This window comes from Neomonachus schauinslandi, chromosome 8 (genome assembly GCF_002201575.2).
Source record: "Neomonachus schauinslandi chromosome 8, ASM220157v2, whole genome shotgun sequence".
In the NCBI taxonomy this organism is placed as follows: Eukaryota; Metazoa; Chordata; class Mammalia; order Carnivora; family Phocidae; genus Neomonachus; species Neomonachus schauinslandi.
In genome coordinates, this window is record NC_058410.1 from 113,694,460 (window position 1) to 113,720,588 (window position 26,129).

General features: G+C 37.7%; 1 protein-coding gene across 1 annotated transcript in view; it reads left to right on the top strand.

The window, feature by feature from the left end:
• Window positions 1-26,129, top strand: part of SLC26A8 (solute carrier family 26 member 8) — an 80,772-nt gene that overhangs the window by 25,279 nt on the left and 29,364 nt on the right. Inside the window, exons 5-7 of the mRNA XM_021684638.1 lie at window positions 1,982-2,146; window positions 2,844-2,993; window positions 7,641-7,723. Coding sequence (XP_021540313.1) covers window positions 1,982-2,146; window positions 2,844-2,993; window positions 7,641-7,723 — 398 coding nt within the window. The remainder of the gene's footprint in view (window positions 1-1,981; window positions 2,147-2,843; window positions 2,994-7,640; window positions 7,724-26,129) is intronic.

Sequence of the window (26,129 nt, forward strand, 5' to 3'; positions counted from 1 at the left end):
AAGTGTTTTACATGTATTATACAATGTAATCCATACAAAACACTGCATGTTGAGTATTATTCACTTTTTATAGATGAGGAAACAGGCTCAGAGAGTTGAGTTAACTTGTCCAAGCTCACACAGCCAGTGAGTGGCAGAACCAGGATTGAAGCCAAGTTCTTCATCCCTAGGAATCATGCTCTTTTCAGCACATCTCCTGAAGAGGAATTTTATTGAGCTCTTGAAAGAGATGACGGACATGGATTGGCAGAAATAGCAAAAAAAAAGAGGGATTCATGCATAAGCACAGAAATAGAAATCAGCCAGTCACACAAAAGACAGGAAGCTGACTGGCGCGATTAGAGTAACAGAACATTATGGACAGTAATGACCAGAGATTGTAGAGAGACAGGGCTCAACTGACTGAAAGCTTGGAAACAAAAACTTTTAAACCTCAAAGATTTACTCTTCCAAGTTTGTTTTCTGAGAGCTTCTAGTGCAGTGGAAGGTGCAGCTAACAATAGTAGGCTTCAAGACTTATCTTTCCCCATCTTCTTCATTAGACTGTGCAAGTTTTCTTAGCCTACTTTCTTAAGGGGAATGGGGCTCACCCTCTATCCATAATTTTCTAATTGCTTTTTATTATAAAAGATGGAGGGCACCTGGCTGGCTCAGTCAGTAGAGCATGTGACTCTTGACCTCAGGGTCGTGAGTTCAAGCCCCACATTGGAGATAGAGCCTACTTGGGGTGGGGGTGGGGGAATAGATGGATATGTATATTGCAAGAGTCTCTAATAAAAAAAAGTGCATAAATCTTAAAATATTGCCCCAACCTTTTTTAAACATTTTATTTATTTATTTATTTGAGAGCAAAAGAGAGCATGAGCTGGGGGGAAAAGCAGATGGAGAGGGAGAGGTAGACTCCCCGCTGAGCAGGGAGCCTCCTGTTGGGCTTGATCCCAGAATCCTGGGATCAGGACCTGAGCTGAAGGCAGACGTTTAACTGACTGAGCCACCCAGGCGCCCCAATATTGCCCCAGCCTTTAATCCCATTCCCCAAAGGTATCTTCTATTAATAGTTTGGGGTCTACCCTTTTAGATCCTTTGTATATTTAAAAATACTTATATATAATATACATATATAACTTAAATATTATATATGCATGTGTACATATAAAATACTATATTGTAACCTTATATTTAATGTATAATTTGTGGTATATGTAATGATATATAAATATAGAATTATATGTAATTACGAATATATAATCAGATAAATTATATAAATTATTATTATATAACACATAATTACATTTATTTATGTAACATAAATATATAAATTATGTATTAAATGTAATATAGTATTTTACATGTACTATGCATATATAATATATAAATTATATTTATTATGTATACTGGATTTATAGAAACTGAATTTACGTCTTATATATGTTATATAATATATACATATTATCTATTATATATATAATCCTGAAGACATAAATTCAGTTTAACCATTCTTAGTAAAGATAAAAGTCAAAGGCCGAGGAGTTTGAGCTGGAACCCGGGGGTTTTTTAACTTGTCTTTTCCTTTGTGAAAAGCCGCATTCCTCGCAGGGATATTAACATCTCCTGAAAAGGGCTATCAAAGCTTTTAACAAAAGGGCCCTTAAAAAGGCAAAAGCTTGTTCTGATCACCACTTGGTCACTGTTAACCTCACATTAATAAGGTCAATAGATTCTAGGGCAAGAACTTAAGCTTAAGTGCTCCCGAAGCAAGAAGGAAGTGTGGTCTAGCGCGGGTGCGGAGAGCTCCTGAATCAACACCAGGGACGTAGCTCGTAAATTTCAGTTGCTGAGAAAGAGAGACCGAAGAGTTACCCAAGGGGCTTAACTGACTTTTTTGTCGGAAACCTCCTGGAGAGCGCCTAATTGATGCCTTTGTTGGTTTGGTGACATTCTGTCTCACTCTGGTTTTCTTTTCCATCTGAACCTCCTGCAGCTATCAATGGGCTTGTTAGGTTTTGGCTTCGTGGCCACGTACCTTCCGGAGGCTGCAATCAGCGCTTACCTGGCTGCCGCGGCTTTACACATTATTCTGTCCCAACTGACTTGCATCTTCGGGATTATGATTAGTTTCCACGCTGGTCCCATCTCCTTCTTCTATGTGAGTAATTTCTACCCTCACCCCGAGATACAGGTGCCCCTCCCCTTGCCTCCAAAAGGAAGTGGACCCGAGTGGAGAGACTGCGGCAGAGGCGGCTGGGTCAACAAGGTCTTAGAAATAATTTCATCTCTTCTAGATTTACAGTCTTAATTAATTGCAGATGGCCGGTGGGATCACGTTCTCAGTTGCACTAACCATTTTGCCCAGTCCTTTAAACAAACATGATTTACATTAAAATTAGGTTTTTAAAATACTGTAACGTATCATAATGCTTCCTATTAATTGCCTCATAGCAGACCTGTATCCTAAAACATCTAAAGAATATAAAATGCTACGTAGTCCCTTAATGCAAGAATGGCATAGGAGCCATACTAAAGATCATCAATGGTCTAGAAAAATTAGTAAAGAATAGGCTGATAAACAGAACTGCTGGGTCCTTTCCATTACACTGAAACATGTAAAGTGTATTCTCTCCTTATCGGGCATTATTATCTTTTAATATCTCTTTTTCAACTTAAAAAAATATATATATCCTCCCATTTGCCCTCACTGTGCTAGTAATGCTCATAAAGACATTTGTGCCCAGAGACACTGCCTAGGGATTTCTTTTTGAACTAATCTAGAAAGAGTGTCATTTTTTAGATAAAGGCAATTATCATACCCCCTTCTAAGCCTTTGTAATTTTGTTTTCTTTCAGAACATAGTTAACTACTGTGTAACCCTCCCAAAAGCTAATTCTACCAGCATCCTACTATTTCTAACTGCTGTTGTTGTGCTGAGAATCAACAAATGTATCAGAATTTCTTTCAATCGGTACCCAATCGAGTTTCCCATGGAAATTTTTCTGGTAGGTATTTTGATGCTCCAAATTCATGGTTTAGATCATTTAAAAGACCTACTTTCTAAAAAAAAAAATAATAATTAAAAACCAAGCAAACTAGAAAGGGAAAGGATTAGAGGAGACTAGAAAAATAATGATTTTTTAAAAACATGTTGAATTGTGACAAAATGGAATACATTTAATTTTAAATACTAGCTTATATTTGTAAAACATGCTTATTTTTAAAGTAAATTTCTCTATTGCCTCTTTCATACTATTTCAGAAATAGGGTTTTTTCTCTTATGGAAATAACCCAGGTTCATTCTAGCTTTTTTTTTTTTTTTTTTTTTTTGAGAGAGAGAGAGAGAACAGGCAGGGGTAGGGGCAGAGGAAGAGGGAGAAGCAGACTCCCTGATGATCAGGGAGCCCAATGCGGGGCTCGATCCCAGGACCCTGGGATCATGACCTGTACTGAAGGCAGACACTTAACCAACTGAGCCACCCAGGTACCCCTCATTCTAGCAACTTTGAAAAACATAAGAAAAAAAACAGAAGAAAAGAAATTTCTACACCTCCCAAAGTCAATTACAATTGATAATTTTGGGTTTTCAGTTATTCACTGTTTTCTTCCTTCAAATATATATTGACAGGCCTATGCTCGGTGAATTTCCGTCTTCTTCTACGTAGAATGTTGTTCCTATTTTATTTTATTTTTTTAAGATTTTATTTTTAAGTAATCTCTACCCCTAATGTGGGGTTTGAACTCACAACCCTGAGATCAAAAGTCGCATGCTCTACCGAGCAAGCCAGGCTGGTGCCCCTGTTTCTACTTTAATAGTGTTGCCATCATACTGTTATTCAGCCTCCTTTCATTCTCACTATGCTACAGTAGAGAAATTGAGGGAGATGAGATCTTAAATGGATTGCCTAATCCATGTCATTAGTAAGCGGCAGAGCTGTGGCTCACCACTATCTAATGATAACATTTCTTCTTTCTTTAAGAAAAATCTACTGATAAAACTTATCTTTTGCAGTTATGATTAACATTTTTACAATGATAAAGATATTTTCATAAATAAAGCTCAGGCTTTTAAAGTCAGCATTTCTCATATTAGGATTGCTGAACCCTTGGGTGTCCACAAGAATGAATTTCCCCTTAAGAAGTGTTCTGTTGCAGAGATGCTTAAAGTTCACCAAATGTCCACATGTTGCCCTATATTTCCCAGCTGCCCTGTAGTTAGTCAGGGCCAGTGACTTTGGGGCCAAAGCTTTCTCTTATAGAAAGCGTGTGAGTCCCCACGTTCTTTCTCTCCCTGCTGTGGTAATCATAGGGCTGCATGTTGAAATAATAGGGTCCCCAGGTGGAATTAGCCTGGATCTCCGAGGCACTGTTTGCAAAGAAGTTGCCCCAGAGAGACACTGACCCACAAGAGACTCTATGTGGGCAAAAAAATAACACTAAGGTCTCATGATTTGTATGTTGCCACAGCATAACCTATTCTATACTAAATAATCCAGGTCTATACTCTGCATGATTAAAAGAGTATGGGAATTGCTTTGGAAGTTGAGAACAAGCTCTATCTTACAACTGTTGTCTACTTCTTGTGGAGGTGTGTATTCTTTCTTCCTTGGAGTAGTTGAAAAGCTATTAATTCATAAAGGCCAGAAACTGAAAGACTAGTTTTATCAAAGACTTCCCAAATCCTGTACATAAATAATGGTGCCCTAGAGCCTAAGGGACAACGTGCAGATGGAGTTTGGGGAGTGGAATCAGGGCCAACCTCTCCTTTTCACGGAACCCAGCTCAGCTTTGACACCTTAAGAAGCTGAGGCTTTGGAGTCACCAGCAGATGGCATATGTGATGCAGATATTGGTGTTCTCTATTTTAATTTCAGCTTTATTGAGGTGTAATTGATATAAAGTGTACATCATGGTGATTTCACATGCATATACATTGTGAAAGGATTTGCCCATCTAGTTAATTAACACTTCCATCTTGTTTATTTATCTTGTGTGTGTGTGTGTGTGTGTGAGAGAGAGAGAGAGAGAAAGAGAGAGAACATTTAAGTTCTGTTCTTAGCAAATTTCAATTATACAACGCAATGTTATCTGCTATAGTCACCATGCATTACATTAGATCTTCAGACCTTATTCATCTTAAATGTGAATGTTTGTACATTTTTATCAACCTTTCCCCATTTCCCCCAGCCCCTAGCTCCTGGCAACCCTTTTCTACTCTCTGTTTCTGTGAGTCTGACTGTTTTGTTTTTGCTTTTAGATTCTATATGTAAGTGATACCATATAGTATTTGTCTTTCTCTGTCTGGCTTTTGTCACTTAGCATATTGCCCTCCAGGTCCATCCACGTTGTGGCAAATCAGCCCTCTTTTTTTTTTTTTTTAAGATTTTATTTATTTATTTGACCAAGAGAGACACAGCAAGAGAGGGAACACAGCAGGGGGAGTAGGAGAGGGAGAAGCAGGCTTCCTGCCGAGCAGGGAGCCCGATGCGGGGCTCGATCCCAGGACCCTGGGACCATGACCTGAGCCGAAGGCAGTCGCTTAATGACTGAGCCACCCAGGCGACCCAAATCAGCCCTCTTTTAAGAGACATCAGCAGCAGGGATCATAGTGATATTCCCTCAAGCAACCTCAAAGGCAATGAACATTAACGAGAGTGATGGGGAAAGGCGAGAAGTAAGATTATAGAGGATTCTCTGAGTTGACTATGGCTGACAGATTGGTTTGGGAGCCATAGTTAAGACACTCCTTTTGGGGAGTGCTATAAATAATTAGGATGCACCATGGAGTGAAGTGGGGGAGGAAACTGAGATCCAGCAATAAAAGTCAGTGAAGACTTAGAATTGTTGCAGTTTAGGCATTACACTTTTTTGTGAATTAATTTATACTCAAAGGTTATCAAAGCCTGCAATACATTACTTATACACATGTCAAGCAAGTCAAGTGATCAGGATCACTGTCCGCCAAGTAGCAAGGATTAGAGATGTCGTCTAGAACTGGGAAAAGACCTGCATGTTTTCCCTGGCAGTGAGGCAAATGGGAGAGGGAGGATGAAAGTTGCTATGCCCTAGGGTGTAAAAAGCTTCTCACTGCACCCACCAAGACATTTACTGTTTAGACGTGCTGGAGAAAACTGCACACACCCACCAATCTGTCCTTAACACACTAGTGTCAAATAGTAAGGGAAAGTTTCAAGGCAATATCTGGGATCCAGATAGAATATACTGACAATTCAAGAATCCTATGGCTCTAAGAAATTATACATATTATATGTTCATAATTTATATATATATATATGAGTGTGTATTTGTGTATGGGTTTATTTAAGTTGTATAGCAAACACCAAACAAGCATCAAAATAGTTGTCTTTGGGTGATTTGCTTTTGCTTTTTAATTTTTTATATTTTCTCCATGTTCCTTTATTGGCAAGCATCACCTTTATATTGGAAATAAAAAGAGATCCTTGGCCAGTTTCCACACTTCTTGTCCCTTAACTATATAAAGAATAAAACTTTTCTCTGACTCAAGCTATGACCCAGATTTTCCTTTCCCTTCTGACCTGTAAGTTTCCCAGGGGTCTTCGTCAGATCACAGCATCATAGGTAAACAAATTGCTATTCTGCTCAGTGTCTGAACTCTCAGCAGAGGCTGGGAAAAGATTTATGTGCTAATAGGGAGAATGGGGTAAAGCAGCTATCTATGACCTGGGCATCGAGTTCTTTTGTCTCTGGCTTAATTTGCTTTGGTGTGAGGTCTCTATAAGGTGTAAAGGCTGCTAGGTTGTCTATTTTGCCACTAGTTGAAATGGAAAGGGGACTTGCTATTTTAGGAGTAAATAAAAGGGAGATTAAAAAAAAGCAAGTCATGGGATGCCTGGGTGGCTCAGTCTGTTGAGCATCTGCCTTCGGCTCAGGGTCCTGGGATCGAGTCCTGCATCAGACTCCCTGCTCAGCGGGGAGCCTGCTTCTCCCTCTGCTGGCTGCTAACCCTGCTTGTTCTCTCTCTCTGACAAATAAATTAATAAAATCTTTAAAAAATATATGATTCTCAGTATACCTCAACAATCCCCCAAAGCCTTATTTATATTGGTACAGTGTCCCTAGATCTAAAAACTTTTACAACATGTTTATATTTGGTCTAGATGTTCCAAGTTGGTGAAGACATCAATTTGTTCCCATTGTTATATCAGAGACCAAGGCTGAAATTGCTTTTCATTCTGGCTACAATGCTAAAATGAGCTTAGGTAGGGGCATCTGGGTGGTTCAGTCAGTTAAGCTTCCTGCTCTTGGTTTCTGCTCAGGTCACCATCTCCTGGGATCGAGCCCCCAGTCGGGCTCCACACTCAGTGGGGAATCTGCTTGAGAATCTCTCTCTCCCTCTGCCCCTTCCCCTGACGTGCTCTCTCTCTCTTTCAAATAAATAAATAAATCTTGAAAAAAATAAATAAAATAAAAAGAGCTTAGGGAGCCAAGAGTCAGAGAAAATTTCCGCCTTTCTTACTCAACTGAACTGGCCCCGCCTCTCTCTCCCACTTTCAGGCATAGGGACTGCCACATATTTCATTCCCTGTCTTGCCAAGGCTATAAGCACCTCTGCTCCTGGAAGCAGTTCATAATTTTTAGATGATCACATGCATTTTTTTTAACCCCTACAGATTCTTGGCTTCACTGCATTTGCAAACAAGATAAGCATGGCCACAGAAACCAGCAGGATGCTCATTGATATGATTCCTTATAGGTCAGTAACTCCACTTTTCAGCATTACTTTTCCCTTTCTGTTACCTTTGCTTAGCCTCTGACCACACAGCCTGATTGGTATTCTCTACTAGCAGCCTGGCCACAGACAAATTTGGGTTATGGGCTCAAATTCATTTTAGAATACAGAGGTTCATGAAAGAAGATGGGCTAGGACAGCCCTTTGTTTCTCTGGGCAGCCTCATACTCTCTTCCCATAATTGAGCCAATTCCCCTTACACGAGTAAACGGTTGGATGCACTGGGTACCAGAGACATTCACACAGTTTTTTCGCAGTATATCACAGGCCTTCTCAACCTCCGTACCTATCTAGCTCTCAAGGATGGAACAAGAGAGGCCTCTGTTTTCCTGGCCTCTCTCCTAAAGCTCAGTGCTCAGGAGTGTTCCTCTGTCTTCACCCACTTCAACTGAATCGGTGTCCTTGAGAAGCATTATTTCATTGCTCTGAGTAGAAAGCTGTCTTCAAATAGTCTGCCATATGGAGTTCTTAAGGACTTGGGATGAATTTACATTATAATTCCTACCAGTGACTATGGGTCACTCTTGCTCTTCTCTTAGGAAATTTTAGTTCCTGTAACCTTGATCAGATGAATCACTTTAGCTAAGAAAGGCAATACATTGCACTTTCTTGACTCACAGGCAGGCTTTTGAAGAGCCTTATTTCCTTATGCTGTTCAGTGGGGAATACTGCAAAGAGTCAGTGATACTGGCAAATTCCGGGAGAATACAACATAGGCTGCTTCGATGAAAGCAGGTTGGATTAGTCTCATGTCCTACCAGTTCTCCATGAAATCCGATGATGACTAAATCATTTGCAATTCTGTTCAATTAAAAAAAAAAGGTGAGCAGACCACCTAGGTGCCAGGGAATGCAATGGTAAATGAGACTGACTCTGCTCTCAGAAAAAAATAACAAGAATAACAATGACATTGGTGATAATTATTTTATTTCATTTGCACCTCATAGTAATACTCCTTTTTATGGCTGAAGAAACTAAGGTTTACCAATTTAAATTACTCATCCACTATCACACAGTTGGTCAGGGGCAGAGCTATTTTTGAACCCATTTCTATTTAATTCCAAAATCTATGATTGTAATCCCTCTATTGATGACATAAAAACCATATGGTCAACTTTTGCTTATTTCATTGCAAGATTCAGGGTATAGATAGACAGGTAAGCATTTCAAATTTCTAATTTTAGGTATTGCTTTTTTTTTTCTGTATTGCTTTGAACTTCCCTTTTTATTATATGTTTATCCAAGGTTCCTAAAGATTAGAAAAATTAAACACTTTAAATTAGTTCTTTCTGTGTCCATGTCTCCTGGTAACCTAAACTGCTAACAAAAGAATTAAATGTTAGAGAACAGCAGAAAGGAAAAACAGTAGTTTGTGCTAGCATACTAAATATTTAAGGCTTACTAACATAGATTTGGGCAATAAATTCCATTTACTGTTTACCTCCTTGGGATAGCCACATTTTTCTCTAATTTCTTAAAAGTACAAAAAGGGAAAATTTAACAAAAGGTTAAATATCTGCCTTTGAGCATTGTTATATTTCTGTCTAGCTCATTACCTGGAAAACACCTAGGTGCTTGTAAGTTATAAGTATATTTTAAATAGAGAACTAAAACAGACATAGTTTGATGGTGAAGAAAAAGATATTCAAAAATAGGAATTTAGATTCCTGTACATAATAATGATGAGAAATAGGAAGACAGGAGGAGATAGTACTTTGAGGTGCTAGAAGGGATGCTTCCTACTCTAAGGAAAATAAAACTGAAAATGCATAAGCTAATAACATTTAATTAGATGAGGGATTAAATATAAATATATCACAAAATATATTTTAAAATAATTTTTCCAAGTGTATTTAACACATTGTTCATTTTACTGAATTTGGGTTTTACACAAGATTTGGAAGTCAGTTATTGACTCCTATATCTGTGTCTTGATGAAATGATAAAAATAATTAGAAGAATAAACATTTCAAATAGTAAACTTCATCTAAAACATTTCAATGATTTTTTTTTTTTTACTTAGAAAATAAACCTAGAGATATAGAAACCAAAGCGTATGTGTGCGTCCAAAATCAGTTTGAAGGATTATTCTATGGATCTATGGGAAAACAATACTGCCCCCCAAATCATGAAGATTTCTTTTCCTTTTTTAGTCTGTTAATATCATGATTGATTTTTGAATGTTAAATCAACATTGATTGCATCCTCGGATAAACCTCACTTGGTAATGATGTATTATTATCATTCTATATATTGATTTGCTAAAATGATGTTAAGAATTTTTACATTTATGTATATGAAGGATATTGGCCTGAGAGTTTCTTTTCTTATAATATCTGTGTCTGGCTTTAGTATCAGAGTGTTGTAGACATTATAAAAGGATTTGGGATGTATTCTCTCATCTTTAATTTTTGGAAGAGTTTCTATAGAATTGGCATTATTTATTTCTTCATGGTAGAATTCATCAGTGAAGATATTTAGGCCTGAAGTTTTTATTGTGGGAAGGTTCTTAACTACAAATTCAATTTTTAATATGCTATTTATTAAGTACAACTACTATTAAATTACATAAACATTCTCTGCAATTCAGGTTATCTATTTCTTCTTGAGAGTACTCAATTTATTTTATTTTATTTTTTTTAGTACTCAATTTTGGTGACTCAAAGAATTTGCCCATTTAATCTAAATTGTCAAATATATTGGCAAAAATTATTTATAATATTCTCTTACTATCTTGTTTTAATAACAGCTTTATGAATTTATAATTCATATATCATAAAATTCACCATTTTAAAGTGTACACTTCAATTTTTTACTATATTCTCGAAGTTGTACAACCATCATTGCTATCTAATTTTAAAATATTTTATCTCACCCCAAAAAAGAAGCCCTGTCCCATTTGTCCCCCTCCACAGCCCTCGGCTACCACTTAATCTACTTTCTTTTATTTTAATTTTAATTTTTTAGTTTAAGTAAACTCCATACCATACATGGGACTTGAACTCACAACCGCAAGATCAAGGGAGTCACGTGTTCTGACTGAGCCAGTCAGGCGCCCCTTAATCTACTTTCTACCTCTAGGGATTTGCCTCTTCTGCAATGGAATCATAAAATGTGTGGTCTTTTGACTCTAGCTTCTTTCACTTAGCATAATGTTTTCAAGATTCATCCATATTATGTCAATGCTACCTAGAGCAATCTACACATTCAATGCAATCCCCATCAAAATACCATCCACTTTTTTCAAAGAAATGGAACAAATAATCCTAAAATTTGTATGGAACCAGAAAAGACCCCGCATAGCCAGAGGAATGTTGAAAAAGAAAAGCAAAGCCGGCGGCATCACAATTCCGGACTTCCAGCTCTATTACAAAGCTGTCATCATCAAGACAGCATGGTACTGGCACAAAAACAGACACATAGATCAATGGAACAGAATAGAGAGCCCAGAAATGGACCCTCAACTCTATGGTCAACTCATCTTTGACAAAGCAGGAAAGAATGTCCAATGGAAAAAAGACAGTCTCTTCAACAAATGGTGTTGGGAAAATTGGATAGCCACATGCAAAAGAATGAAACTGGACCATTTCCTTACACCACACACAAAAATAGACTCCAAATGGTTGAAAGACCTCAATGTGAGACAGGAGTCCATCAAAACCCTAAAGGAGAACACAGGCAGCAACCTCTTTGACCTCAGCCGAAGCAACTTCTTCCTAGAAACATCGCCAAAGGCAAGGGAAGCAAGGGCAAAAATGAACTATTGGGACTTCATCAAGATAAAAAGCTTTTGCAAAGCAAAGGAAACAGTCAACAAAACCAAAAGACAACCGACAGAATGGGAGAAGATATTTGCAAATGACATATCAGATAAAGGGCTAGTATCCAAAATCTATGAAGAACTCATCAAACTCAACACCCAAAGAACAAAGAATCCAATGAAGAAATGGGCAGAAGACATGAACAGACATTTTTCCAAAGAAGACATCCAGATGGCCAACAGACACATGAAAAAGTGCTCAATATCGCTCGGCATCAGGGAAATCCAAATCAAAACCTCAATGAGATACCACCTCACACCAGTCAGAATGGCTAAAATTAACAAGTCAGGAAATGACAGATGTTGGCGGGGATGTGGAGAAAGGGGAACCCTCCTACACTGTTGGTGGGAATGCAAGCTGGTGCAGCCACTCTGGAAAACAGTATGGAGGTTCCTCAAAAAGTTGAAAATAGAGCTACCATATGATCCAGCAATTGCACTACTGGGTATTTACCCCAAAGATAACAAAAGTAGGGATCTGAAAGGGTACATGCACCCCGATGTTTATAGCAGCAATGTCCACAATAGCCAAACTGTGGAAAGAGCCAAGATGTCCATCGACAGATGAATGGATAAAGAAGATGTGGTATATATATACAATGGAATATTATGCAGCCATCAAAAGGAATGAGATCTTGCCATTTGCAACGATGTGGATGGAACTGGAGGGTATTATGTTGAGCGAAATAAGTCAAACAGAGAAAGACATGTATCATATGACCTCACTGATATGAGGAATTCTTAATCGCAGGAAACAAACTGAGGGTTGCTGGAGTGGGGGGTGGGGTGGGAGGGATGGGGTGACTGGGTGATAGACACTGGGGAGGGTATGTGCTCTGGTAAGCGCTGTGAATTGTGCAAGACTGTTGAATCTCAGATCTGTACCTCTGAAACAAATAATGCAATATATGTTAAGAAAAAAAAAAGAAGAAGAAGAAGAAGAAGGTAGCAGGAGGGGAAGAATGAAGGGGGGAAATCGGAGGGGTAGATGAACCATGAGAGACGAAGGACTCTGAAAAACAAACTGAGGGTTCTAGAGGGGAGGGGGGTGGGAGGATGGATTAGCCTGGTGATGGGTATTGAGGAGGGCACATTCTGTATGGAGCACTGGGTGTTATGCACAAACAATGAATCATGGAACACTACATCTAAAACTAATGATGTAATGTATGGGGATTAACATAAGAATAAAAAACAAAACAAAACAAAACAAAAAGATTCATCCATATTGTACCATGGATCATTCCTGCTTATGGCTGAATAATATTCCATTATATGGATATACCACCTTTGTTAATCCATTCATCAGTTGATAGACATTTCAGTTATTTCCAACTTTTGGTTATTATGAATAGTGCTACTATGAACATTCATGTGCAGGTTTTTCTTTCGAGTACCTGTTTTCGTTCCTTTTGAGTTTATACCTAGGAGTAGATTTGTTGGGTCATATGGTAATTCTATGTTGAATTTGTTAAGGAGCTGCCAAACTATTTTCTACAGCAGTGGCACCATTTTATATTCCCACCAGTAATGCACAAAGTTCCAATTTCTTCCTATGCTCACCAACATTTGTTATTTTTTATTATTATTGTTGTTATTACCGTCTTAGTAAGTATGAGGTGGTACATCATTCTAGCTTTGATTTGCATTTCTCTAAGGGCTAATGACGTTGAGCATCTTTTCGTGTGCTTACTGGTCATTTTTATATCTTTTCAGAGAAATACCTATTCAAGTCCTTAGACTATTTTTAATTGGGTTATTTGTCTTTTTGTTGTTGAGTTGTAGGAATTTAGGATACTAGACCCTTCTCAGATACACAGTTTGCAAGTATTTTCTCCTATACTGTAGGTTGTCTTTTCACTTTCTCAACAGATCCTTGACAGCACAAAGATTTTTAATTTTGATGAAGTCCACTTTATTTCTTCCTTTGTTATTTGAGCTTTTGGTATTACATTTAAGAAACTATTGCCTAATCGTAAGTTATGAAGATTTACCCCTATGTTTTCTTCTAAGAATCTTATAGTTTCAGGTCTTACATTTAGGCCTTTAATCCATTTCGAGTTCATTGTTGTATATGTTGTAAGATAGGGCTCTGACTTCATTCTTTTGCATGTGAATATGTCCATATTGTCTCCATACTATTTGGTAATGAGACTGTTCTTTCCCTGTTGAGTGGTCTTGGCACTCTTGGTGAAAATCAATTGACCATAAATGTTTGTGTTTCTTTCTGAACCCTCAATTCTATTCTGTTGATCTGTGTACCAATCTTAATTACTATAGCTTTGCAGTAAGTTTTAAAATGGAGAACCCTGAGCCCTCCAACTTTATTCTTATTTTTTAGGATTGTGTTTGGCTATTCAGGGGCCTTTGTGATTCCATATAAATTTTAGAATCAGCTTTTTCATTTCTGCAAAAGGGTCATTGAAATTTTGATAGGAATTGCATTGAATCTATATATCGCTTTGAGGCTTTTACTGGCCAAACACATAAAATATGTTTAAATTGGTGAATTAAAAATTCTAAAAGGTGGCTCAGTCAGTTGGGCATCTGCCTTCAGTTCAGGTCATGATCCTGGAGTCCTGGGATTGAGTCCCACCTTGGGCTTCCTGCTCAGTGAGGGGTCTGCTTCTCTCTCTCTCTCTCCCTCTGCCCCTCCCCACTGCTTGTTCTTTCTCTCTCTCTCAGATAAATGAGTAAAATCTTAAAAAAAAAAAAAAGAGCAAACTCATTTTTTCACCCTCCCAAAATGCTGTTTCTACAGCATTTGTTTCTACAGCATCTACAAAATAACTTGTTATTTTGAAAATCATTAAATAAAAAGAACAAATTAAGTATTTATCATGTCTTTCCTATATCCAACTGCTCTTTGGGATATCCAAATCCTTGATACAAGACATTTCATTTTATAGAAGTATTACAGCCATTTAAGGGAGGAGGAATTATAGAATTAGGATATCACCATTAAGGGATACTAGTATATCATCTGTTAACATCACAAAAAGACACAATAACAAACTATCAGAAAAGAAATTAAGAAAACATTCCCATTTACAATTGCATGAAAAATAATAAAATACATAAGAATAAATTTAACCAAGGAGGTGAAAGACATGTACACTGAAAACTATAAGACATTGTTGAAAGAAATTGAAAAAGACACAAATAAATGGAAAAATATTCCATCCTCATGTATTGGAAGAATTAATATTGTTAAAATGTTCGTACTAGGGGCACCTGGATGGCTCAGTCGTTAAGCATCTGTCTTCGGCTCAGGTCATGATCCTAGGGTCCTGGGATCGAGTCCTGCATCAGGTTCCCTGCTCAGCGAGGAGCCTGCTTCTCCCTCTCCCACTCCCCCTGCTTGTGTTCCCTCTCTCGCTGTCTCTCTCTCTGTCAAATACATAAATAAAATCTTTAAAAAAAAAAGCTCATACTATCCAAAGCAATCTACAAATTCATGCAATTCTATCAAAATTCCAATGGTATTTTTCACAGAAATAGAACAATTTTTTTTTAAAGATTTGTTTATTTATTCTAGAGAGAGAATATGAGTATGAGCAGGGGGAGGGACAGAGGGAAAGAACCCCAAGCAGACTTCCCACAGAGTGCAGAGCCCAATGCAGGGCTTGATCCCAGGACCCTGAGATTTTGACCTAAGCAGAAGGCAGATGCTTCACCAACTGAGCCACCCAGGCGCCTCTAATTATAGTTTTTAAAAAAGACAATTAGACATTGTGTGCCTCCTGACAGAAGTACACACCACCACCTATGAACTATTTTTGCCCAGAAACCTATCCTGTATCAACCAAACCTGAAGGGCTAACTACCAATTTATAAGAAATACAAGAGAGGAATATGTTAAATGATAATGTAGGGATGCAATCAGCAAAATCTTTTGGGAAAAGGACCAATGTCCAGGTTTCTTTAACAACAACAACAACAACAACAACAACAACAACAGATTTTGTTACAGGGAAAAAAAACAAAAATATTGAGCAGAAACCTACAGCTTAAAAGAGATTTAAGAGACATAACAACCAATTGTAACATATGGGTCTTATTTGGATTCTAATTTGAACAAACTGTAAAATATATTTATGAGACATTTGGGAAAGTTTGAACATTAATTGTATATTTGATAATATTGATAAATTGGTAATAATCTTTTGGTGTATATCTTTTAGATAGGTACACTAAAATGTTTACAATAAAAACTGTATAATGCCTGGTATTTGCTTCAAAATAATCTTGGAATAGGCAGTGGGTAGGACTACAAATGAAATAAGACTGATTATAAATTGTTAAGTGTTGAAAGTGAGTGATGGGTACACACGAGCTCACTATACCATCCTTTCTTCTTTTGTAAATATTTGGAAATTTTCCACTTTAAAAATAAATTAACAAATATTTATGATTGGTACTCAATGATGCATGCATATGAAGGGAACCGAAAACACAGTCTCTGACTCCTAAGAAGTCAGCCTAAAATTGACCACACAGAAGCTGACTTGGATACTCTGGACAACACAGTGAAATTCTTAAACCCATACACAAACAGACAAGCATCCATTCCTACAAGAATCAGGATAATCTTTAATTCTCTGATCAGCAATCTGATAGTAATACTGACAAAGAAGAAAGTTTGTTGTCTTAAGGAGAGTTCCCTACTTAACAATATGGGGGAGATATACCTGGGAAGAAGTTCTAGTCATGGTTATATGAGATTGGCAATGTTTTATATGATGTGATCTTAGTAGAAACTGTATGTATTGACTTAATAGAATTAGACGACCATGACTACCAACAAGATGGACAAGACTCAACATTCTGGTGACCTCAAAACATCAAGAGTTTAGGGAGGATTTGGGGAGATGGTGGAATAGGAAGCACCAGGAATCTCTCTCCCCACCTAGACAAAAATTGCACTGGCAGAATCTGTCTGATATAACTATTTTGGAACTCTGTAGCCTATTGAAGGCTTGTAACTTCCAGGGGAGGGTGTGGATGATAAATTGCAATGAATTTCAGTAAATTTCAGCTCTTAGCACAGTGGCAGCTACCATCCCGCATACCCAGCCTTAGGGCAGGCAGTGGAACAGGCAGTGGAACACCTGGAGCAACTTGCAGGCAGCTTGCAGGAGCAAGCAAAGAAGACCCTGTCCTCCAAATACTGGGGACCTTTGCTCTGATTGCTGATTGCTGGTTCTGATCACAGAGGTGCAGACAAAAAGGTGAACAGCCATTGTTGTTGCACCTCAGTCCTATTGTTGCAAGTCCCTCCCCCTCTGGCAAAAGTGACTTCCAAGGATTTAAAGGGCTAGTACCCCTTTTTTCTTCATTTTTCTTTTTCCCCCTTTTGGAAGTCATACATTAAAGATTAAGACATTAGGGGCACCTGGGTGGCTCAGTTGTTAAGCGTCTGCCTTCAGCTCAAGTCATGATACCAGGGTCCTGGGATTGAGCCCCGCATCAGGCTCCCTGCTCAGCCAGGAGCCTGCTTCTCCCTCTCCCGCTCCTCCTGCTTGTGTTCCCTCTCTAGCAGTCTCTCTGTGTCAAATAAATAAATAAATAAATAAATAAATAAATAAATAAATAAATAAAATCTTAAAAAAAAGATTAAGGCATTAAATAAATAACTGCATGTACAGGAAAAATTAGAAAGTAACCACACATTCCCATGAAAGGTACAGGCTAAGAAAAGCCCTGAGAAAACCTTAAGTTTATACATCAAGCTTATCCTTGGCATAAAAACAGCCTACAACAACAACAGAACAATTACAAAAAACAGCAAACCCTGGGAATGGGGAGAATCTGATTTCCAGAGTTACCACATTATTAGATTCAAATATACAGTGTTCAACAAAAAGGCAGATAAAGGAACAGAAAGAATGGCTCATTCAAAAGAAAAAAGAAACAACAGCAGCAATTGTCCTGAAAAAGACCTGATGGCAGATCTATTAGACTAAGACTTGAAAGCACTTGTCTTAAAAATACTTAAAGAACTAAAGGAAAATGTGGAAAAAGTCAAGAAAACAATGTATGAACAAAATGGAAATATCAATAAAGAGAAAACTTAAAAAAAAAAACTAAAAAGAAGTTATGGGGCTAAGAAAGTACAATAACTGAAAGGAAAATTCACTAGAGGGATTCAAAATCAGATCTGAGCAGTCAGAAGAAAGAATTGGTGAACTTGAAGATAAGATAATGGAAATTACTGAGTCGGAGGAATAGAAGGAAAAAAGATTAGAGAAAAATGAACAGAGTTGTAAGGACCTATGGGAAACCATCAAGCAGAGCAACATACACTTCATGGGAGTCTCAGAAGGAGAAGAGAGAAAGAAAGAGATGGGAACAATATTTGAAGAAAAAATGGCTAAAAACATCCCAAATTTGATGAAAGACATGAATGTAAACGTCTAAGTCCAACAATTCCTAGTAAGAGAAACTCCAAGAGACCCATATCTATATACATAACCAAACTTCAAAAGACAAAGAGAATCTTGAAAGCAAAAAGAGAGGTGACTCATCATACACAAGGGCTTATTGATAAAGTAATGAACAGATTTCTCATCAGAAACTTTGGAGGCTAGAATGCAGTGGGCCAACATATTCAAAGTGCTAAAACAAAACAAACAAACAAACAAAAACACCTGTCAGCCAAGAATCCTATGTCCAGCAAAATATTCCTTCAAAATTTTGTGCAGAAGAAATTAAAGCATTCCCAGATAAACAAAAGATGAGGGAGTTTATTACCACTGGACAAGGGAGTTTTGCAGGGTGAAATGAAAGGACACTAGACAGTAGCTTAAAGCTGTATAGAGAAATAAAGATCTCAATAAAGGTAAATAATGGGAAATTATAAAAGCTAGTATTGTTACCAATGGTTTGTAATTCCACATTTTATTTTTTACATAATTTTAAGAGACCAATGCATTTAAAAGAATTACTAGTTTTGGGGTACCTGGGTGGCTCAGTCAGTTAAGCATCTGCCTTCAGCTCAGGTCATGATCCTAGGGTTCTGATATCGAGCCCTGCATCGGGCTCCCTGCTCAGTGGGGAGCCTGCTTCTCCCTCTCCCTCTCCCTCTGCTGCTCCACCTGCTTGTGCTCTCTTTCTTGCACTTTCTGTCTCTCAAATAAATCAATCTTAAAAAAAAAAAGAATTACTAGTTTTTGTTTTCAGGTACACAGTGTATAAGGGTGTAATTCTGTGACATCAGTAACCAAAAGGGGTGTGGATAGAGCTGTAAAGGGGCAGAGATTTTGTACGTTATTGAAGTTAAGATGGTATAAACTCAAACTAGCATTATAACTTGAGGATGTTAAATGCAATACCCATGGTAACCACAAAGAAAATAGTTACAGAATATACACAAAAGGAAATCAGAAAGGAATTTAAACATTTCACTATAAAAAAATCAACTGAACACAAAAGAAGATAGTAATGGGAAATGAAGGACATATAAAACTATAAGGCTTATAGAACACAAAGAGCAAAATGACAAAAGTAAATCCCACCTTATCAGTAATTACCTTAAATGGTAAATGGATTCAACTCTCCAATCAAAAGACGGAGATTGGCAGATTGGATAAAACACGTGAGCTAACTATATGCTCTCTGTAAGAGACACACTTTAGATCCAAAGACACAAATAGATTAAAAGTGAAAGAATGGGAAAAGATATTCCTTGGAAATAGTAACCAAAAGAAAGGAGTGGGTATTCCAATATCAGACAAAATAGATCTTAAATTTTAAAATTTTACAAGAGACAAAGAAGGACATTGTATGTTATAAAAGGTCCAATACAGCAAGAAGATAAAACAATTATGAGCATTTACACACCTAATGACAAACCATTAAAATACATGAAGCAAAAAAGGACAGAATTGAATTGAGAAATAGAGAGTTCTACCATAACAGTTGGTGACTTCAGTACCACACTCTTGTAATGGATAGAACGACCAGACAAAAGGTAAGTAAGGAGACAGAGGACATAACCATTATGATAGACCAACTAGATCTAACACACCTATACAGAACACTTTACTCAACAACAATAACATACACATTCTTCTCAAGTGCACATGGTCTAGGATAGACCATGTGTTAGGTGATGAATTAAGTCTCAAAAGATTTTAAAAGATAGATATTTTTTTAAGAATCTTCTCTGACCACAATGAGATGAAGTTAGAAATCAATAACAAGGGGCACCTGGGTAGCTCAGATGGTTAAGCTTCTGCCTACAGCTCAGGTCATGATCCCAGCATCCTGGGATCGAGTTCCACATCGGGCTCCCAGCTCAGCAGAGAGTGTGCTTCTCCCTCTGCCACTCCCCCTGCTTGTGCTCTCTAGCTCTCTCTCTCTCTCTCAAATGAATAAAGTCTTTTTTTAAAAAAAAAGAAATCAATAACAAAAGAAAAACATAAAAACTCACAAATCTGTGGAAATTAACACACTCTTAAACAAATGGACCAAAGGAGATGTCACAAGAGAAATTAGAAAATACATAGGGATAAACAAAAACAAAAACAGAACACCACAACATATGGTACACAGAAAAAGCAGTGCCATGGGGGAAATCTAGAACCAAAAACACTTCTATATATAAAAAAAAAAAGAAAGATCTCAAATCAACAACCCAACTTTACAATTTAAGGAAGTAGAGAGGAACAAACTAAATCCAAAGCTAGCAGAAGGAAGGAAATAAAGATTAGAGCAGAGATACATGAAATAGAGAATAGAAAAACAATAGAGGAAATCAATGAAACCAAAAGTTGGTTCATTAAAAAGATCAACAAAACTGACAAACCTTTAGCTAGATGTACTAAGACAAAAAGGGAGAAGATCATATCAGAAATTAAAATGAGGATATCACTACCAATTCTACAGAAATAAAGAGGACTGTAACAGAGTAGTATGAACAACTATGTGCCAACAAATTTGATAATGTAGATGAAATGTAAAATTCCTAGAAGCACAAAATCTACCAAGACTAAATCATGAAGAAACAAAATCCAAATAGACCTATAACTAGTAAGGAGATTAAATCAGTAATCAAAAATATCCTCATAAAGAAAAGCCCTGAATGTGATGGCTTCATAGGTGAATTCTACCAGGCATTTAAAGAAGAACTATATCAATCCTTTTCAAACTTTTCCAAAATATTGAAGAGGAAGAAACTCCTCCCAACTCATTCTATGAGGCCAGCATTACCCTGATACCAAAGCCAGACAAAAACACTACAAGAAAAGAAAACTTATGAACATTGATGAACAGTGATAAACAAAATCCTCAAAAGTAGCTAGCAAACCAAATTTAGCAGCATATTAAAAGAATTATACATCATGAACAAGTGGGATTTATTCCTAGAATGCTAGATGGTTCAACACACAAAACTAGATCAATATATACCACATTAATAGAATGAAAGAGCATGAAAAAAAAAAACATGATTATTTCCATTTGGCAAAATTCAAAATAAAAACATGCAACAAACTAGGAATAGAAGGAAACTGCCACAACATAATAAAAGCCATATGAAAAATACACAGCATTGGGATGCCTGGGTGGCTCAGTTGGTTAATCATCTGCCTTTGGCTCAGGTTATGATCTCAGGACCCTGGGATCGAGTCCTGCATTGGGCTCCTTGCTTAGCAGGGAGCCTGCTTCTCCCTCTGTCTGCCGCATCCCTGCTTGTGCTCACTCTTTCTCTGACAAATAAGTAAATAAAATCTGAAGAAAAAAAAAAGAAAAGAAAAATCCAAAGCAAACATCATATTCAATGGTAAAAGACTGAAAGCTTTGCCTCCAAGATCAGGAACAAGGCAAGGGTGCCCACTGTTACCACTTCTATTCAACATAGGATCAGCATATCTAGCCAGAGCAATTAAGCATGAAAAAGAAGTAAGACATCCAAATTAGAAAGGAAGAATTAAAATTATCTGTTTGCAGGTGATATGATTTATATGTAGAAACCCCCAAAGATTCCCCACAAAAGAACCTGTTAGAACTAATAAATTTCACAAAATAGCAGGATACAAAGTCAGCATACTAAAGTAGGTAGATTTTCTATACACTCATAATGGACAATCTGAGAAGAAATTATGAAAACAATTCCATTTACAATAGCATCAAAAAGATGAAAATCCTTAGGAATTATCCAAGTAGGTAAAAGTCTTGTACAGTGACAGCTACAAAACACTGATGAAAGGAATTAAAGAAGACATAAATAAATGGAAATACACCCCATGTTCATTGGAAGACTTAATATTGTTAAGATATCAATAATACCCAGGGGCCTGAGTGGCTCAGTCGGTTGGATGTCTGCCTTCGGCTCAGGTCATGATCCCAGGGTCCTGGGATCGAGTCCATATCAGGCTCTCTGCTCATCAGGGAGTCTACTTCTCCCTCTCCCTCTGCCTGCTGCTCCCCCCTGCTTGTGTGCACACTTTCTCTCTCTGTCTGCCAAATATATTTTAAAAATCTTAAAAAAAAAAAAAAGATATCAATAATACCCAAAGCAGTCTACTGATTCAATTGAATCCTTTTTTTTTTTTTTAAGATTTATTTATTTGAGAAAGAGAGAGACAGAGATAGCAAGAGAGAGCAAGAGCAGGGAGGAGAGGGAGAAGCAGGCTCCCTGCTGAGCAGGGAACCTGATATGGGGCTCTATCTCAGGACCCTGAGATCATGACCTGAGCCAAAGGCAGACACTTAACTGACTGAGCCACCCAGGCACCCCAACTCAATTCATTCCTTATGAATATCCCAGTGATGTTTTTCACAGAAATAAATTAAGCCCATCCTAAAATTCACATGGACTTTTAAGAAACCCTAAATAACCAAAGCAATCCTGAAAAACAAGAACAAGCTGGAGGATGCACATTTCCTAATTTGAAAACTTACTACAAAGCTATAGTGATCAAAACAGTCTGGTACCAGCATTAAGACAGACATATAGACCAATGGAATGGAATGGAGAGCCCAGAAATGAACCCTTGTATATACAGTCAAATGGCGAGGATGCCAAGACCATTCACTGGGGAAAGGACAATCTTTTCAACATATGATGCTGGGAAAACTCGATATCCACATGCAAAAGAATGAAGTTGGACTCTTACCTGACACCATATGCAAAAATTAATTCAAAATAGATCAAAGACCTAAATGTAAAACCTAAAATTATAAAACTCTTAGAAGAAAACATAGGGCAAAAACTTCATGACATTTGATCTGGTGATGATTTCTTACATATGACATCAAAAGCACAGGCAATAAAAGAAAAAATAGACAAATTGGACTTCATAAAAATTAAAAACTTGTATGCATCAGACACTTAAAAAAATTTTTTTTTAATATTTATTTATTAGAGAGAGACAGATAGTGAGAGCAGGAACACAAGCAGGGGGAGTGGGAAAGGGAGAAGCAGGCTTCCTGCCGAGCAGGGAGCCCGATGCAGGGCTCTATCCCAGGACCCTGGGATCATGACCTGAGCCAAAGGCAGATGCTTTAACGACTGAGCCACACAGGCACTCTGCATCAAAGACACTATTGACAGAGCAAAAACACAACCCACAGAGTAGGAGAAAATATTTGTAAATCATATGTCTGATAAGGGATTAATATCCAAAATATATAGAGAACTCCTAAAATCCAACAACAAAAAAAGAAAACAATCTGACTCAAAAAATGGGGATAGGACTTGAATAGACATTTTCCCAAAGATATACAAATGGCCTGGGATGCCTGGGTGGCTCAGTCATTAAGTGTCTGCCTTTGGCTCAGGTCATGATCCCGGGGTCCTGGGATCAAGCCCCACATCAGGCTCCCTGCCCCACAGGAAGCCTGCTTCTACCTCTCCCACTCCCCCTGCCTGTGTTCCCTCTCTCACGGTCTCTCTCTCTGTCAAATAAATTAATAAAATTAAAAAAAAAAGATATACAAATGGCCTATAACCACATGAAAAGATGTTCAATATCACTAATCATTTGGGGAAAACAAATTGAAACTACAATGAGATACCACCTCATACCCATTAGGATAGCTACTGGGTACACACACACACACGCACACACACACACAGATATATACATATTTACAAAAGGCAGAAAATAACAAGTGTTGATGAGGATGTAGATTGCTTTGTGCACTATTAGTAGAAATGTAAACTGGTATACCACTATGGAAAGCAGTATGGAGGTTCCTCAAAAAATTAAAAATAGAATTACCATATGATCCCACAATTCTACTTCTGGATATATACCCTCCAAAACTGAAAGCAGGATTTTGAAGAGATATTTATGCACCCACGCTCATAGCAGCATTATTCACAATAGCTAAAATGTGGAAGAAACCGTAAGTGTCCATCAATGGAGACCTTGAGGACATTATGTTGAGCGGATTAAGCCAATCACAAAAAGACAAACACTGTATGATTCCACTTATATGGGGTGTTTAGAGTAGTCCAAATCATCAAGAAAGAAAGGAGAATGGTGGTTGCCAGGGCTGGGGGAGGGGGAAATGGAGAGTTATTGGTTAATTGGATTAATAGAGTTTCAGTTTTACAAGGTGAAAGAGTGCCAGACGTGGATGGTGGAGATGGTTGCACATTTACCACCACTGAATGGTACACTTAAAAATGGATAAGATGGTAGATTTCATGTTATGCATATTTACCACAATAAAAAAAATTGGGGGGAAAAAAACTACAGGAGGGAAGGTGTGGGTAGAAATGGAAATAATTTATACAAAGGACAGTGATTTAAATTATACCCTGAAAGATTTGAGTGTGAATAGAATAGAATTCATTGAGCTTTTTGGCTCTAAACCAGCTCAGAAGTGATATCTGCCTATTGTTTATCCACTGGTATGGTCTCTAATAGCGTAGATGAGCCATTTTCCATCAATCTTTGTGGCTTGCCTGTTCTATTTCTTGCTATTACTACATGGCAAAAACGTTGACCTGGAAGATAGCAGAGCATGTTCTCGAAATGGCTTTTTTTTCTCTTTTTAAAATTTTTTTAAGTTAACATATAATGTATTCTTTGTTTCAGGGATACAGGTCTGTGATTCATCAGTCTTACACAATTCACAGCACTCACCATACTACATACCTTCCCCAATGCCCATCACCCAGCCACCCTGTCCCTCCCACCCCCCTCCACTCCAGCAACCCTCAGTTTGTTTCCTGACATTAAGAGTCTGTTATGGTTTGCCTCCCTCTCTGGTTTCGTCTTATTTCATTTTTCCCTCCCTTCCCCTATGATCTTCTGTCTTGTTTCTCAAATTCCTCATATCAGTGAGATCATATGACACTTGTCTTTCTCTGATTGACTTATTTCGCTTAGCATAATACCCTCTAGTTCCATCCATGTCGTTGCAAATGGCAAGATTTCGTTTTTGGTTTTTTTTGATGGCTGCATAATGTGCCATTGTGTGTGTGTGTGTGTGTGTGTGTGTATCTCACATCTTCTTTATCCATTTATCTGTTGATGGACATGTATGTTCTTTCCATAGTTTGGCTATTGTGGACATTGCTGCTATAAACATTGGGGTGCACGTGCCCCTTCGGATCACTACATTTGTATCTTTGGGGTAAATACCCAGTAGTGCAATTGCTGGGTCGTAAGGTAGCTCCATTTTCAACTTTTTGAGGAACCTCCATACTGTTTTCCAGAGTGGTTGCATTCCCACCAACAGTGTAGGAGGGTTCCCCTTTCTCCGCATCCTCGCCAACATCTGTCGTTTCCTGACTTGTCAATTTTAGCCATTCTGACTGGTGTGAGGTGGTATCTCATTGAGGTTTTGATTTGTATTTCCCTGATGCCAAGTGATGTTGATCACTTTTTCATGTGTCTGTTGGCCATTTGGATGTCTTCTTTGCAGAAATGTCTGTTCATGTCTTCTGCCCATTTCTTCATTGGATTATTTGTTCCTTGGGTGTTCAGTTTGATAAATTCTTTATAGATTTTGGATACTAACCCTTTATCTGATATGTCATTTGCAAATATCTTCTCCCATTCTTTCAGTTGTCTTTTGGTTTTGTTGACTGTTTCTTTTGCTGTGCAAAAGCTTTTTATCTTGATGAAGTCCCAATAATTCATTTTTGCCCTTGCTTCCCTTGCCTTTGGCGATGTTTCTAGGAAGAAGTTGCTTCGGCTGAGGTCGAAGAGGTTGCTGCCTGTGTTCTCTTCAAGGATTTTGATGGATTCCTGTCTCACATTTAGGTCTTTCATCCATTTTGAGTCTATTTTTGTGTGTGGTATAAGGAAATGGTCCAGTTTCATTCTTCTGCATGTGGTTGTCCAATTTTCCCAACACGATTGTTGAAGAGACTGTCTTTTTTCATTGGACATTCTTTCCTGCTTTGTCGAAGATTAGTTGACCATAGAGTTGAGGGTCCATTTCTGGGCTCTCTATTCTGTTCCATTGATCTATGTGTCTGTTTTTGTGCCAGTATAATACTGTCTTGATGATTACAGCTTTGTAATAGAGCTTGAAGTCCAGAATTGTGATGCCACCGGCTTTGCTTTTCTTTTTCAACATTCCTCT